This window comes from Thamnophis sirtalis, unplaced genomic scaffold (assembly GCF_051295495.1).
Source record: "Thamnophis sirtalis isolate CommonGarterSnake01/CBP01778 unplaced genomic scaffold, rThaSir2_p1.2 scaffold_1, whole genome shotgun sequence".
Classification (NCBI taxonomy): domain Eukaryota; kingdom Metazoa; phylum Chordata; class Lepidosauria; order Squamata; family Natricidae; genus Thamnophis; species Thamnophis sirtalis.
The window spans coordinates 118,740,295-118,754,549 of NW_028261381.1; the positions used below are offsets into that span (position 1 = coordinate 118,740,295).

Consider the following 14,255-nt stretch of genomic DNA (forward strand, 5'->3'; position numbering starts at 1 on the left):
ATGGGAATTAGACAAAAATGATGAAGATATTCTCTTACATAGAAAAAAAGTAATTGCAAATTGATATATTCCAGTTACAATTTAATGAGAAAGAATAGAGGTCTGGGATTTCAAAGTATGTTTAACATTGAAGCCCAAGTCTTACTTATCTGATAAGGGAATCTGCAGATGGAAAGCAGCCAGTGTGGGGCAGAAACAAGACTAGTGTCTTTGCGATGTATATGTGGTAGGTGAGCTCATTTACAGTACAATCATAGTTTTTGATCAATCATCTATAATAACGCTAATGCTTGAATCTTATTTATATTTCACAGAACCCACAAGATGGGTTCAGCCGATTAAAGCGGTGGATAATGATTGGAGATCATCATCAGTTGCCCCCAGTCATTAAAAACATGGCTTTTCAAAAATACTCAAACATGGAACAGTCTCTTTTTACACGGTTTGTTCGTGTCGGAGTGCCAACTATTGACTTGGATGCTCAAGGGAGAGCAAGAGCAAGGTAAGGCATGGGGAAAATTTAAACGAAAAGGTTGTGCAAGGTTACATTGCAATTGGTTTGAAATTTTACTCAAATTAGTCCTTCTACCTTGAAATATACTTTATCCTTTGCAATGGTCTTGGTATTTTCCATGTAGCTACTCCCTTTTTATACTGCTACATCGTTAAGCACTTCATGGATCTTCAGGAACTCATGTTGGAGTGAAAGATGATTAAACTAATTCCATTAGAGCAGTGATCCCCAATCCTTGGGGCGCGGCCTGGTGCTGGGCTGAGGCCTGTTGGATAACCTGGCCACACAAGTGGCAGACGAGCACACAAGTACATGAAGCTGTATTTGTGCAAGCAAACTCTGCATCCTGCAGCAGGCATCACTCCACAGAGCCATAAAGGTTGGGGACTGCTGCATTAAAGAATGTTATAATTATGATTTTGGTTTTTTCTGGCTTCATGTAAGATATTCAGAACCACTTATAACTGAGTACATACAAGACTAACTAACTATCCTTTCATATGCAAATGGTAGGAATTAATTTGCTCAAACACATTTTTCCATATTTTATACATAAAGGAATTTATTGAGTTTATTGAACTAATTTAAGAAGGCCAACAAGTCTTTTATGTTCAGATTACATTCCATCAGTTTAATGCTGAATAATGGGATTATTCAGTGGATGGTGCTAAATGGCTGATCCAGGTGATGCTTCATGTAGCTTGAATGTAACATTGAAGGACTAGTTCTAATCTTTAAGGTTTCTTTCAAACATTGAAAATGATTTTTCTTAATAGCTAAAATATATAAATATATCTGTTTAGAATGTAGAGTTTACCTTTCTGAGATTCTGAAACATGCTTTGACTGCTTGATGCTGTCCAAAAAGATAGCTATCATTGACATTTTAATATTATATCTCTATCAGATAATTGTAGACACTGAGCATAGTAAAATATTTTTATAAGAATTGAATTAATTACTACTTTCATTATGTTTTTTTATAAAGCTTATGTAATCTCTATAATTGGCGATATAAGATACTGGGCAACTTGCCGCATGTGCAGCTCTTACCTGAATTCAGGACAGCAAATGCTGGCTTTTTGTATGACTTCCAGCTTATAAATGTAGAGGATTTCCATGGCATAGGAGAATCGGAACCAAATCCTTATTTCTATCAGGTAAGAAATGCAGATCATCAACTTTTATATTAACAACATTTTTCAGATAGGTTAATTATGAAAACAGAAAGAATATATCTATGTACTTTATTATGGTGGGATAAAATATAGTTAACAAATTATATAGTATTAAGTTGCAAGAATAGCAATGTGATATATCCTCTTCACACACACATAATACAACATCAGTGTTCGGAAAATGTTATTTGAGATGATGAGATATGTAGTCAGTGTTTCTTAGCTGAATAAAGGTGGGATATATGTATGTTCAATAAATAACAAAGTGAATTTTTGCTAGAAGCTTCTGTATTAGGGTTTACAACAGGGATGGGTTCCTGTACCAGTTGGTACCGGTTCCCTCTGTGTGTGCTTTGCAGTTTCTTTATTTATTTTATTTAGGTATCAAATTTAGAAATTTCCCATCTCCCTTGCAGAATGCTTAAACTAGTCTTTTGGGAGAATGTCAGTCTATTGCTAAAATGTGTACGGGTAGTGCTCAACGTACAACCACAATTGAGTGCAAAATCTATGTTGCTAAGTGAGACAGTTGTTAAGTGAGTTTTGCCCCATTTTACAACCTTTCTTGCCTCAGTTGTTAAGCAAATCATGGCAGTTGTTAAGTTACTTGCATGGTTGTTTTAGTGACTCTGACTTCCCCATTGACTTTGCTTGTCAGTTCGCCAAAGGTGATCACATGACCCTGGGACTCTACAGCTGTTATAGTTATGAGTCAGTTGCCAAGTGTCTGAATTTTGATCACATGACAGTGGGGATGTTGCTATGGTCATAAGTCACTTTTGGGGGGGTTTAAGTCAAGGACTACCTATATATGATTTATATAAAATAAGGAGATTACCAATCAGAATATACAAGAAAGATATAGGAATTAAAATTTAACTTTCTTCCTGGAAAGTTATTTGTATTATTAGTTATATTATTAAATTAGGAGAACAAAATAGACTGGAATCTGGCTTTCTCCTTCCAAGCTGTGTTTATTGACATTTCTTAAAGTAATTCCATGAGTAATACTTGCTTTTAATGGAGCAGAGTTGTTTCTTCTATGTTTATAATCTTCTATGCATGCATAGAAATACCCCCTCTTCCCAATTGATAAATCAAGTCAGTGTGGCTGTGCCTCAAAAGAAACTAGACTTCTTTGCCTTTCATGGCAGATAAGGGAGGATTAACATAGGCCTGGTGCATATTGCTTCTTTTCAGTGAGAGTGATTTTCTACGACCATAATTTTATGATACATGTGATCTGATACATGAAACAGATCTGTACTTGTTTTTTAAAAATTCCAGAATCTTGGTGAGGCAGAATATGTTGTTGCACTGTTCATGTACATGTGCCTGCTAGGATACCCTGCAGAAAAGATAAGCATCTTGACAACTTACAATGGGCAGAAACATCTGATTCGGGATATTATCAATCAGCGTTGTGGGAATAATCCATTGATTGGAAGACCAAATAAGGTAACATTCCAAAGAACAAATAATATACCTCTCAACAAAAGTGCAAAGCAAGTAACCATTGTTAGAATACATTCATCATTGCATAGGGATTATTCTTTATACTATTTATGTTGTTCATATTTTTTGTCATGGATTGCACCAGTGAGGCTAAACCCAATTTTGTTGTATACGTGATGTACAATGACAACAATATCATATTGAATATTGCTTCTGAACTGCATACTTTGTAAAATAGAAGTCATTCATTTGTTTTCCTATTTCCTGTGTTTCCTATTTAACTACTTTAATTTAGCCTTCTACTTGGTCAACTGCAGGAAATAATATTTATTCATTATGCCATATTAGCTGTGTATATAAAAATTTTATTCAGTTTTGTGTTACAAAAAGTATAGACTTGTATTTTAAAAGTAAACATTTTTACCAATTTGTTGAAAAACAGTAATTAAATCTTTAAGAAGAATGTGAGAATTAGTTCTCAGTTATGAAATATTAGTTGTCAATATGAAAAACATGAAGGCAAATATGGCCACTACAAAATAAAGAATAGATGGAAACTGGGGGCTCTCCTGAGGAAAAATTGTTTTATTTGTATGCCAAATGACTGTGATGAATGGCTTACAAGAAAAATCAGTTATTTTTTTAAAAAACCAATATGAAATAAAAAAAATAAAGAATATGAGACAGCAGATTTGACAGAAACTGGAATGGAATGGAACAAAGAAAGTGGCTCATATGATCCAAGGGGGTTGCACTCACCATCAGTGTGAGATCATGATACATTACAGAGGGGGGAAGTGCTTAGGTTAATAAGTGTATACTTCTAATAAAAAATGTTTGTTTACAGATGTTAGTCATAATAAAGCAATAGTTGTCATGCATTAAAAAAATCAGGTCCACATGTGAAGGTCCAATTAAATGTATTGCTAATCATGCCTATGCTCAGGCATTTTCTCAACTAACGGTTAGCACTTACTTGGGGTTAGATAACGGTCAACAGAATTCAAGGAAGATTGTGGCTAGAGTGATCAGTCTAGAGTCTCTTTTAACTCCAACCTGAGGTTCCGCCATTTCTCCTACAGTAGTTTTCTTTTGATACCATGAACTCCATAGACTGGTTTATTTTATTGTGTGTAGGGGGGAGGAGCAATTAATTAACTTACTCTATTTTTTTTGCTAGGTGACAACTGTGGACAGGTTTCAAGGTCAGCAAAATGATTACATCATCCTTTCACTTGTGCGAACAAAAGCAGTTGGACACTTGAGGTGAGCAATAGTATATCTTCATACAGAGAACAACAGTGCAATCCTACCATAAGTGGAATATGTATGAGTAGAGGTTTGGAATATTTATGAGTAAAATGGATTATTTATCAGTAGAAACTCAATTGAATCCTATTTTATGCATCAGTGAGTCACTGAAATAGACATCTTACCTGTTTTCTGTCTTGTCCATACTTATATTTAATATATTCCATAACTGCAACATTAAATCCAGCATCTAATTTTAAAGACTAATTATGAAATTGATGTTTTTAAACATATTTATTGCTGATTAGAGTTTCTAACACAGAGATAAATGTATTAGAACTGTTATCTTCAGTTTTAAAGGAAAAATGGGCATTAATTTAATTTGTGCTAATTTTCACATTCAAAGGAAATAAGGTTCCTGCTTTAATTTTCTGGAGGGTGTTTTGTTGTGTGTGGTCATAATAGTGTTCAAGTGAAAAACTAAATATCATTGTTTGGTTTAAAGAGTAGAGCTGTTTAATTTTTCTTTCCTGAAGGGATGTGCGGCGTTTGGTGGTTGCTATGTCAAGAGCCAGGCTTGGTCTGTATATATTTGCAAGAGTGTCACTATTCCAGAACTGCTTTGAGCTGACTCCAGCTTTCAGCCAGCTTACTGCTCGTCCTCTTCAACTGTATATAGTTCCTGCAGAGTATTTTCCAACTGCTCGTCAGGTACAACAAGCTATCTTGAATTCTGTTTAATGTTTAAATGGTTAAAAATATACTTATCTTTCATACTATATTCGTTCTTTTATCTTATTTAAGAAGTGGCTGCTCGTTGTTTTAGTTCCAAACGTTTCTATCATTTTTTTCCTTCCTCAGAATGGAAAACATCCATCTCATCAAATTCATATTATAAAGAATATGCCTCAGATGGCTAATTTTGTCTACAACATGTATATGCATATGATCCAAACTACACACCAACACCGACAGGTAAGGAAATAAAAGTTGAGAAAAACATGTTTAATTTAAAAACTCCGAGTGAAAACTTTGTTAATACATCCCGATAACAAATGAACATAGTTGAAAATTAGTTGGCTTGGTTGGTTTTATTTTTAATAAGTCTTTTATGCTTTAGGTAACTTTGTAAATAACATGAACTAATTCTATCAGTTTGGAGGACAAGAGATGAAGAGAAAATGATGTATAAATTATATTTAACATTCAGAAAGTTAAAAGAGAAAGTTTATTAATCTTCTGTAACAACAGTGATATTGGCAGACACCAAAATCAGTACAGAAAGAGGAATAGCAGCTCAAAATAAGATTGATCAATTTAATGGATTTAAACATGGCAGTCCAGTTAATTAAAAGTGTCCTAAATTCACCTTGTACCTATATTACAACTTGAGAGAAGAAGCCAGATATATAAATTAAGTTCATTTACATATTGATAAACCATAGTTCAATTAACCTTTGAAAACAGCTGTTGCATGGTAAGTATACTACTTATAGATTAGCTGTTCATTTAAGGTATGTGTAAATAAAAGTTGGCAATGCATACTACATTCATTCGTTCTGAAACTGGAGCTAATTAAAAACAAGCAAATAACAGACAGAATTTTGATATGGAGAAAAAAATAAATGTGATATCTTTTTATGAAGTAATTATTATTTGTAGAAAATTGTCACCCACTAAAGTAGATTTGTTAATATGACTGGGAACTCCTGTGACCAATTAATGTGAAAGGAAGCTCATTGAAATCTTGCTTTTTATACTACTTGCAACTAGCTAAACATGTTTGTACATAGCTCATTCCCACAGACTTGGAAGTACTGGAAGTGCCTTTTCAATTGCACTATTAAAATGTTATTTTTAACTTCATGTTAGTTTTCTTACAAAAAGCTCTGAATGACGCTAATCATATATGGATAGAAATTGTACCAGCTGCATCACAGAAGGAATCTTAGTTTGTATCCAGCAGATAAAAAAATATATTTAGCCAAATACAAAGGAATCCCTAATTTGAGGCTTAGATTTTCTGAATGTCTATAATTAGTCTACCAAAAATATCATTTTTGACCACATAGCATGGAACCCAGATATAGTCATTTAGTAATTTCTAAGTTTGAGTGCTATTCTTCCAGCATGCAGCATCAAATTTATATATGGCTGTTAGAAGCATCAATTAAATATATAGTAAATTATCTTAATCCCATGTTTAAATTCTAATGTAAACAAGAACTCCACTTGGAACTGTAAAAGATAATATTGTTGGAGATGGGCATACCGTCTATTCCCATGGCTTTCTCAGAAAGATAAGACTGGAGAAATGTTTATAGTATTATTTAATTAAATTAATCTGTTTTTATCTTGAGTCAACAGATATATTAAAATTTTAATGGATTTTGTACTCCTTTCTATAGGGATCTATTTAAATATTATGTTTTTGTCCCACAAATAGCAATTCTCTTCTTCAGAATACAGCAATAACAAAAACTAGTTTAATCAAGTAGCATATAATATTCACAAATGCTCCAAAGTTGTTGGAGATAGCAGCCATGTGTGGGTTAACTCAGAACCAATAGGACTGAGTCTACTAAATGATTTCATCGTCTCTGAGTGTCCTCCCGCTTTTTTAGACTCAGTTCGATCAGGACTAGCTGTGCTAACTGCTCTCTCCTCAACTTTTACTCTAAATTCCTTTTTAAAAACTATTCTAATTGGCCTTTTTTTCAAAGAGAATTAATTCGGAAGGATTCCTGTCTCCAAATTACAAAAAAAAATAAAGAAAAATAAAGAAAAGACAGGTATTGTCGAGGATGGCTCCTCAGGGAGCGAAGGCTTTCAAAAGCCCTTCAGGGTTCTGGTGCCTTTCTCGATCTATTATGAGGCCTCGAGGCCTTGGTCTCCCAGGTCCTGGAGTTCTTGCAGCAGGGTCTCGACAGGGAACTTTCACCTAACACCCTACAGCAACAGGTGGCAGCCCTTTCCTCGGTTCTATCTCTACACTGTGAAGAACCTCTTTCCTTGAATCCACATGTCAGATGCTTCATTAGGGGCGCATCTAATCTCAGCCCCCCTGTCACTCATCGCTCCCCCTCGGATCTGTCCAATCTCCTTGAATTCCTCACAGAACCGCCATTTGAACTGCTTAGATCTGCCTCGTTGCTACATCTCACACTGAAGACAGTTTTTCTAGTAGCCATCACGTCGACTTGCAGAGTTTCAGAATTGGCGGCTCTTTCCCTCAGATCTGATCTGTTCCATCTGGACTGAGGGGTCCTTCAAATTGACCCTACCTTTATCCCCAAGGTAAATTCGGCTTCCCATCGGTCTCAAGATCTGACCCTTCCAAATTTCTGTCCCAGGCCAACTCATGCCCTCAAATGCAAGTGGCACACACTAGACGTTTGTCGAGCCCTTGAAATATATGTGGACAAGACTGCCGGCTTCAGGCGCACCGAGGCCCTTTTTGTCTCTTTCCACCCTACTAATAAAGGTCGTAAGGCATCTTCATCAATGGTTGGACACTGGATTAGATCAGCCATATCGTGCTTATCTAATGCATCATCTCACACCTCCGGACAACATTACCGCACATTCTACATGCAGCGCTGCAAAGTCCTCCGTGGTCCACAAGGCTTCAGTGGAGGAAATCTGCCGGCTGGCCACTTGGACTACTCCGATGCCATTTATCTGCCACTACAAGGTGGATAGATATGCATCAGCCGATGCAGCCTTCAGACGACATGTACTTCAGCAAGTGCTCCCCTCCTCAAGCGCCTAAGCCACTCACATTCTCACCCGGGGACAGGCACAGCTTTGGTACGTCCCACACATGGCTGCTGTCTCCTCCAACTTTGGAAAATGGGGTGTTGGTTGTTGCCTGATATGCCCCTTCTCTAGGCAGGTGGAGACAGCAGCCATCCCCTACGCTTCTGGGGACTAGCCTAGGTCACGGAGGGACTTTGGGGGGGTCACCAGAACAGGGGGATGAGAGCAGTTGACTATCGCACAGCAGTCTACCTATCTCCTTCGTCAAGAAAGCGGGAGGACGCTCCTTAGAGACGATGACATCATTTAGTAGACTCAGTCCTATTGGTTCTGGCTGAGTTAACCCACGCATGGCTGCTGTCTCCACCTGCCTAGAGAAGGGGCTTATCAGGTAAGAACCAACGCCCCAATTTCATCATATTTAAATGCTTGCTTTAATCTTACAGCATTCAAAAATTCTGTGGGATCAACTTAAACCTATAGAAAGCTATGTCGCTCATATTTAAAACTACAAATAAAAAAAATTCTCGGTTAAGGATATTATATAAATTAAAATTTATTTATTTCATTAAGTTTGTTATAGATGCCCACTCCAATAGATTCTTAAAATAAATTTAGAGAAGTTATATGGAGTTATTGTCAGAATCCGCATGTGCAAACTACAAACTACAATGTAGTTTGTATTGATAGATTTTTCTTACTGGTGTAGATCTGTATTATGTTGAAATTGTTCTTAAACAAAAATCATCTTTTTTTTTCCATTGTAGCATTTATTACCTCCTCCAGAACTTGTTGAAGAAAGTGAAATGTCCAAACCGCAAGAAAATGAAGGTGTCCAGAGTAAGGAATCTGAACTGGAAACAGGAACTGAAATCGAAGCTATGTCAGGGGATACTATAAAAGAGAACATTTTGAATGAGAAACCAAAGACAAGAGAGGAAGAAGAGGAGCATCGGAAAATGCCTGAACATCCTGGAAGAGATAGTGACAGTGAAGACAGTGAAACAGAAATTGATGCTGATAAATGAACATTGCCTGTTCAGGTCTGAAAAAAAGTGTTAGCAAAAAATGACCATAGATACCATATGTATCCATTGTTTTAGTGGATCAGTTGCTGTAAATATTAATGATTCTTCAGATTTCATTTTTTTGTACTATAAATATGAAATGAATCATTTATGTGGTCATAAACAAGGAACAGACACAATGCTATCACATTTTTATGTATTTAGTAAAACATTTTTAAATTATTGCTCTGAGTCTTTTTTTGCTATTCAAAACTTTAATCTATTTTAATCTATTTTTTTAAAATATCACAGAGTTAGTTGATAGCAGAAGTAATACTAAAAAACACCAGAGATTCATGTTTTCACACATAGGCTCAAAGAGTTCAAACTTCTCTAAAGTGGTACTGGATAAGTGTGTTGGGATTTCCTTTCTCAGACTCATGCTGGCTGGGAAATATAGCTGATCCAGTACTGGGGGAAAAAAAACCTTGGTTGGGAAAGAAGACAATAGATCATGAGATACTTATTTTTATTTTGATGATACACCAGCATATTTCCACAATAAGTCTTTCTGTAAGGGAGATGGGCAGTTTGTAAATAAAATAAATAAAGCAAAATAAACAAACGTAGCTATTCCAAAATAAAAATAGGTGTAAAATTTGTTAATAAAAACATTAACATGAATTTCAAAATTAAAAGTATAAAACATCTATAAAATTATTCTCAATAGTCTAAATGCTATAAATAGTTAAGTTAGATAGGAGATAAATACATAATAAATACTGAGAACTATAAAACATTACAACGTTTTAAAAGTATCAATTGTTGTAGCTTTACTAGGATTATTGCAATTATACTGGAGTGATAATGTGTAATTTTAAAGGATTATGTGACTGAGTTATGATCTAAACAAGGCTCAGGATTACCTTATTTGGAGAAGGTACTACTACTATTTGATTGTACCACTATAAAAATAAAAAGTTTGTTTGCTAATTATAGATGTTAAATTGCATGTTAAACTGGCTTTTTCATCTCTTCCTTGTTTATAATTTTCTACTTGGAGGTGGGCATTTTGGGGAGCAAAATAACGCGTATGTGTTTTTTTAAATCTGGAAAAACATTCCATTTTTCCATACCTGTTGACTGAGGTAGCACTTTCCTAATGGAATATTGTTATCTTTGTTCCAGTAGAGAAATAATGACATAAAAGTAAATATTGCCCAATTCTAGTGTCATACAATTCACAAATTGGCACTGAATAATCCTATGCACCGTTAAAAGGTTGGGTGGTATACTACCAGAGTAAGTGTTTTGACACATAATTCTATGACTACAGTGCTCTAGGATAAATATATTCCAAAATTATAGATTTATATTTGTTGATAGGTTTCCAACAGGACTATGTCACTAAACTGCATAGATCAAAATAAGAATAATATTTTCTGAAGTTATATTACATATTTCAAGTTTGTTAGCTTTACTAACAAATATTTTGTATGAAATTTGTGCCTAAATAGAGAGGTAATAGAAGAGTTTGCTGCGTTAATAGGGGATAAAGATCTAATCTATTAATTGAATCTCTGATTAACTTACACAATAACATTATTTAGCAGTCTAAATCATAGAATTGTGTTAGCAAAGTAAAACAATTTGGTTCCTTAAGTGTTATAGTAAATAAAATAAGTCACAGATTTTAATTTGTCTCTTGAGAAAGGCTTTATTATACAGAGCCATGAGACATGGTGATACAATAACATAAACTAACATTCATAATATGATGAATGGCAGAAAAACCTTCTGGCAACATGTGGCCAGCTCAGCTAGAGAACATCGGCTTTCTAACCTATTTTCTAAAAATATTCCAGTGTCTTAACTAATTTGTGCCTTTTAATAAAATAAACCCAAATACTGGCAGACACAGCTGCTACTTGTTATATATATTAATCACAAATTTGAGATATTTTAGTTAATTGGTTTTAATAAGATTGTCAGTAAGTACAATAAACAAGGATGAAAGCTTACAGATTTTTTATAAAATTTCTAATTGTATTGGCTCTGTCACTACACACATTTAACAACTGAATATACTGAGGAACTTATCTAAGCTGATTTGAAGTTAATGCTGAGGTCACCAGCATTTATATTAGGATTTGACAAACTAATAGATTTGCATGAGTTGTTAGGAATATAAAGCATACTAGGAAATGTTTTATATGGTAGAAAATGAGAAAATTATTCACTTAATCTAAGAATGGGTGATGCCTGACTTCCCACTACTGTTTTGGTATGTCTCACATTTGTGTTTTCTTTCTGTTGATGTAAAGAATATCCACCGTTGGACCTAAATTGAAGCAATTAGATTTCTGTCTACATGATATTCACACTGAGCAGTCTCCAGGTGAAAAGCTCTCTAATAATAAATGATTTCCCACTGCTCTCTTCACCAAAGATAAGGCCAAAAGGCCTACCCATATCAGCTCTAAATTCCTAGGCTACAAAATAACAGTAGTCCTGTTATGCATCGTGAGGCGCTTCAGCATTCTGCTGCTTAAATCTGACATCTCTCTATTGTCAAAAGATCTATTTTTAGATTGATAGTCTGTGAACATGGAATGTTTAATTACAGTAAAGAGAAAAGCATGGATGATGGAGCAGTGTGCTACTTCCAAGTACTGTTCCAAGGCTATTCCTAGTTCTAAGGCTAAACCTGCTTGTCATTAGTTTGTTTTATTTGTATTTAATTTTAATCCCATTTCATTGTGCTTCTAGAAATTCAGATCATCTCCTTTTTTTTTGTTCTGCCTTCTGAACTTGGAGATCTGGCTGTATGGCTGAGCTGTATGATAGTTACCGTATGTTGATCTGTTGTTGTCTTTTTCTTGGCTACTGATATCAGTGTTGTTTTTATTATTATATGTTGCATGGACTTTTTGACTAGCCATTCAGAGTAATGAATTTGGGGTGGGGAGCCATCAGGCATGGGTTCCTGCCAGTTCTAACCTCTTCTATAGAGGAGGTTCCACAAATCTACCATGCCGTTTAGAACCGGTTCCAGCTCCCTCCCCCCACCGTTCCGGACCACGCTTGCACTGCCCGCCGCTTACTGATTGGCTGGCTCACCAATCGCCCCGCCCGCCTCTAAGAGTCCTATCTAAACCTTAAAGTCTTAAAGCTGTCAAATTTGAACACCCCTGGGATTTTTTTCTAAAGGGTTAGGGGTGCAAGGGTCTTGTAACTTGACAGCTTTAAGACTTGTGTGCTTCAAATGCCAGAGTTTCTGAGCCAACATTTTGGTTGCTAAGCAAGAGTGTTGTTAAGTGAGTTTCACCACATTTTACAAGTTGGCCACACCCGCCCAGTCACACGACTGCCAAGCCACTGCCACTCAGTCACATGGCTGGCAAGCCACTCCCACCCAGTCTCATGGCCAGCAAGCCACTCCCACAAAGCAGGCCACACCTACAGAAGAGGTTCTAAAAAATTTTGAAACCCACCACTGGCAGCCATACAAATTGAATAAATAAACAAAATAGTCAATTTGATTTCTCTGTGCTCCATTTGGTGATATCCATGCATGTAGACAATATTTTGTTGTTGGAAGTCTGTATTGCCTAGTATTAATTAATAATTCATATACAGTATTTCATTTGATTTAGTAGTCCTTTCAGTTATGCAAGGACTACTATTTAGCAAGCATAAATGACTACATCTGTAAGAAAAGCAGCTCAACTACTGTATGGTTATAGCATTAGGGAGAATGTGTCCTGTAAGGATTAAACAGAAATTGATCCTCTTTGGTTATTATTCTCCGTTCTAGACAAATAATGACTGCAATTCTGCTTTTATTTCAAAGTTTTTATTTGCTTACTTCAAATTAGCCATGCTACATGCTTCCCATTCTGATACTGCACTCAAGATTGACTCTTAGACACACAAAAAGGCCACAGGGGAGTGAAAGTTAGAATCTCTACTTTAGCAATGACATATACTCACTGTTCTTTTTACATGGTTTGATGTTCTTTTCTGTTTTAGTCCTGTAAACAGAAGATCAATGGAGTATGCATCAGTGTACTATGTACAATTTGCACATGCATCATTCATAAAGGCTATTCTTGGAATGTCCTTCATGGTTTAATATCATAGGTGTTTCATTAATGTGTATATATGATCACACACGTATACGCACAGAGATAGCATCTAATTTAACTAAAATTAACTTCTGGAGATACATTACATAGAAAATAAATGTGCATCTTGTTAACTTTTAATTTTGTTAATACTGTTCTGTGAAAAGGTTCCAATTAGAGTTTTTGATTTCTTGCATAACCTTGCCATTGAATGTTATCAGACTTTTGATGTGAGTTTTACTCGTATATAAAGGGAGTTTAAATAGATAACACTAAGATTTTGATGCTGTTTTCATTTATTTCATAAACAGTTATCCTAATCTGAAAGGAAAAAAATATAGAACTGTATTTCCAGTATATACTAGGCCTTCATCAATTTTCACAACTGCAAGGTCGAAGTATATTTCATTAGATCTTTTTGTGTCCTAAATGATTCCCTGCTCTTACAGCATTCACCCACTGGCATCCTGTAGGCTTAAATTATGCAAGAAAAGGAGGCAGTGACAGCTGATGACAGCTGCTCTTTCTGAACCAGCTCCTCGACTAGTCTTATTAATGAGGCTTATAATTTTTAGATAAGTACATTACAGAATTATTAACAAGAAGACCCAAAGTATGCAAAGCTATTCTAGTGAGTTCATTTTTTAAATTCTCCATTTCTATGGATTATTTTTTTTAAAAAACTGATGGTTTTACTGGCATTGATATTGAGATCAACCACGGTGCAGTGATTAAAATGTTAAGCTTAAGAAACTGCCAGACAGCTGCAGGAAGATGTTTTCATTGGTTTAGCAACTCAAAGGAAAGTATTAAAAAAAAGAAAGAAAGAAGAAATGCCAGTCCCAATTGCCTTCCCCTTTTTGCTTATTTAATGTTTGAAACCACATGTCAAAATAAAAGTATGTGAATTCTTTTGGGAAATAACAAAGACGCATTGAATTATTGCCTACAGTTATTACTCAGGG

At 35.3% G+C, this 14,255-nt stretch overlaps 1 protein-coding gene across 1 annotated transcript in view; it reads left to right on the forward strand.

Annotated features, from left to right (window-relative positions):
• AQR (aquarius intron-binding spliceosomal factor) overlaps positions 1–9,407 on the forward strand; it is a 47,805-nt gene extending 38,398 nt beyond the window's left edge. Inside the window, exons 29-35 of the mRNA XM_014075727.2 lie at positions 315–502; positions 1,502–1,673; positions 2,979–3,149; positions 4,327–4,412; positions 4,934–5,108; positions 5,259–5,372; positions 8,924–9,407. Coding sequence (XP_013931202.2) covers positions 315–502; positions 1,502–1,673; positions 2,979–3,149; positions 4,327–4,412; positions 4,934–5,108; positions 5,259–5,372; positions 8,924–9,184 — 1,167 coding nt within the window. The 3' untranslated portion in view covers positions 9,185–9,407. The remainder of the gene's footprint in view (positions 1–314; positions 503–1,501; positions 1,674–2,978; positions 3,150–4,326; positions 4,413–4,933; positions 5,109–5,258; positions 5,373–8,923) is intronic.
• Positions 9,408–14,255: the final 4,848 nt, after the last annotated feature.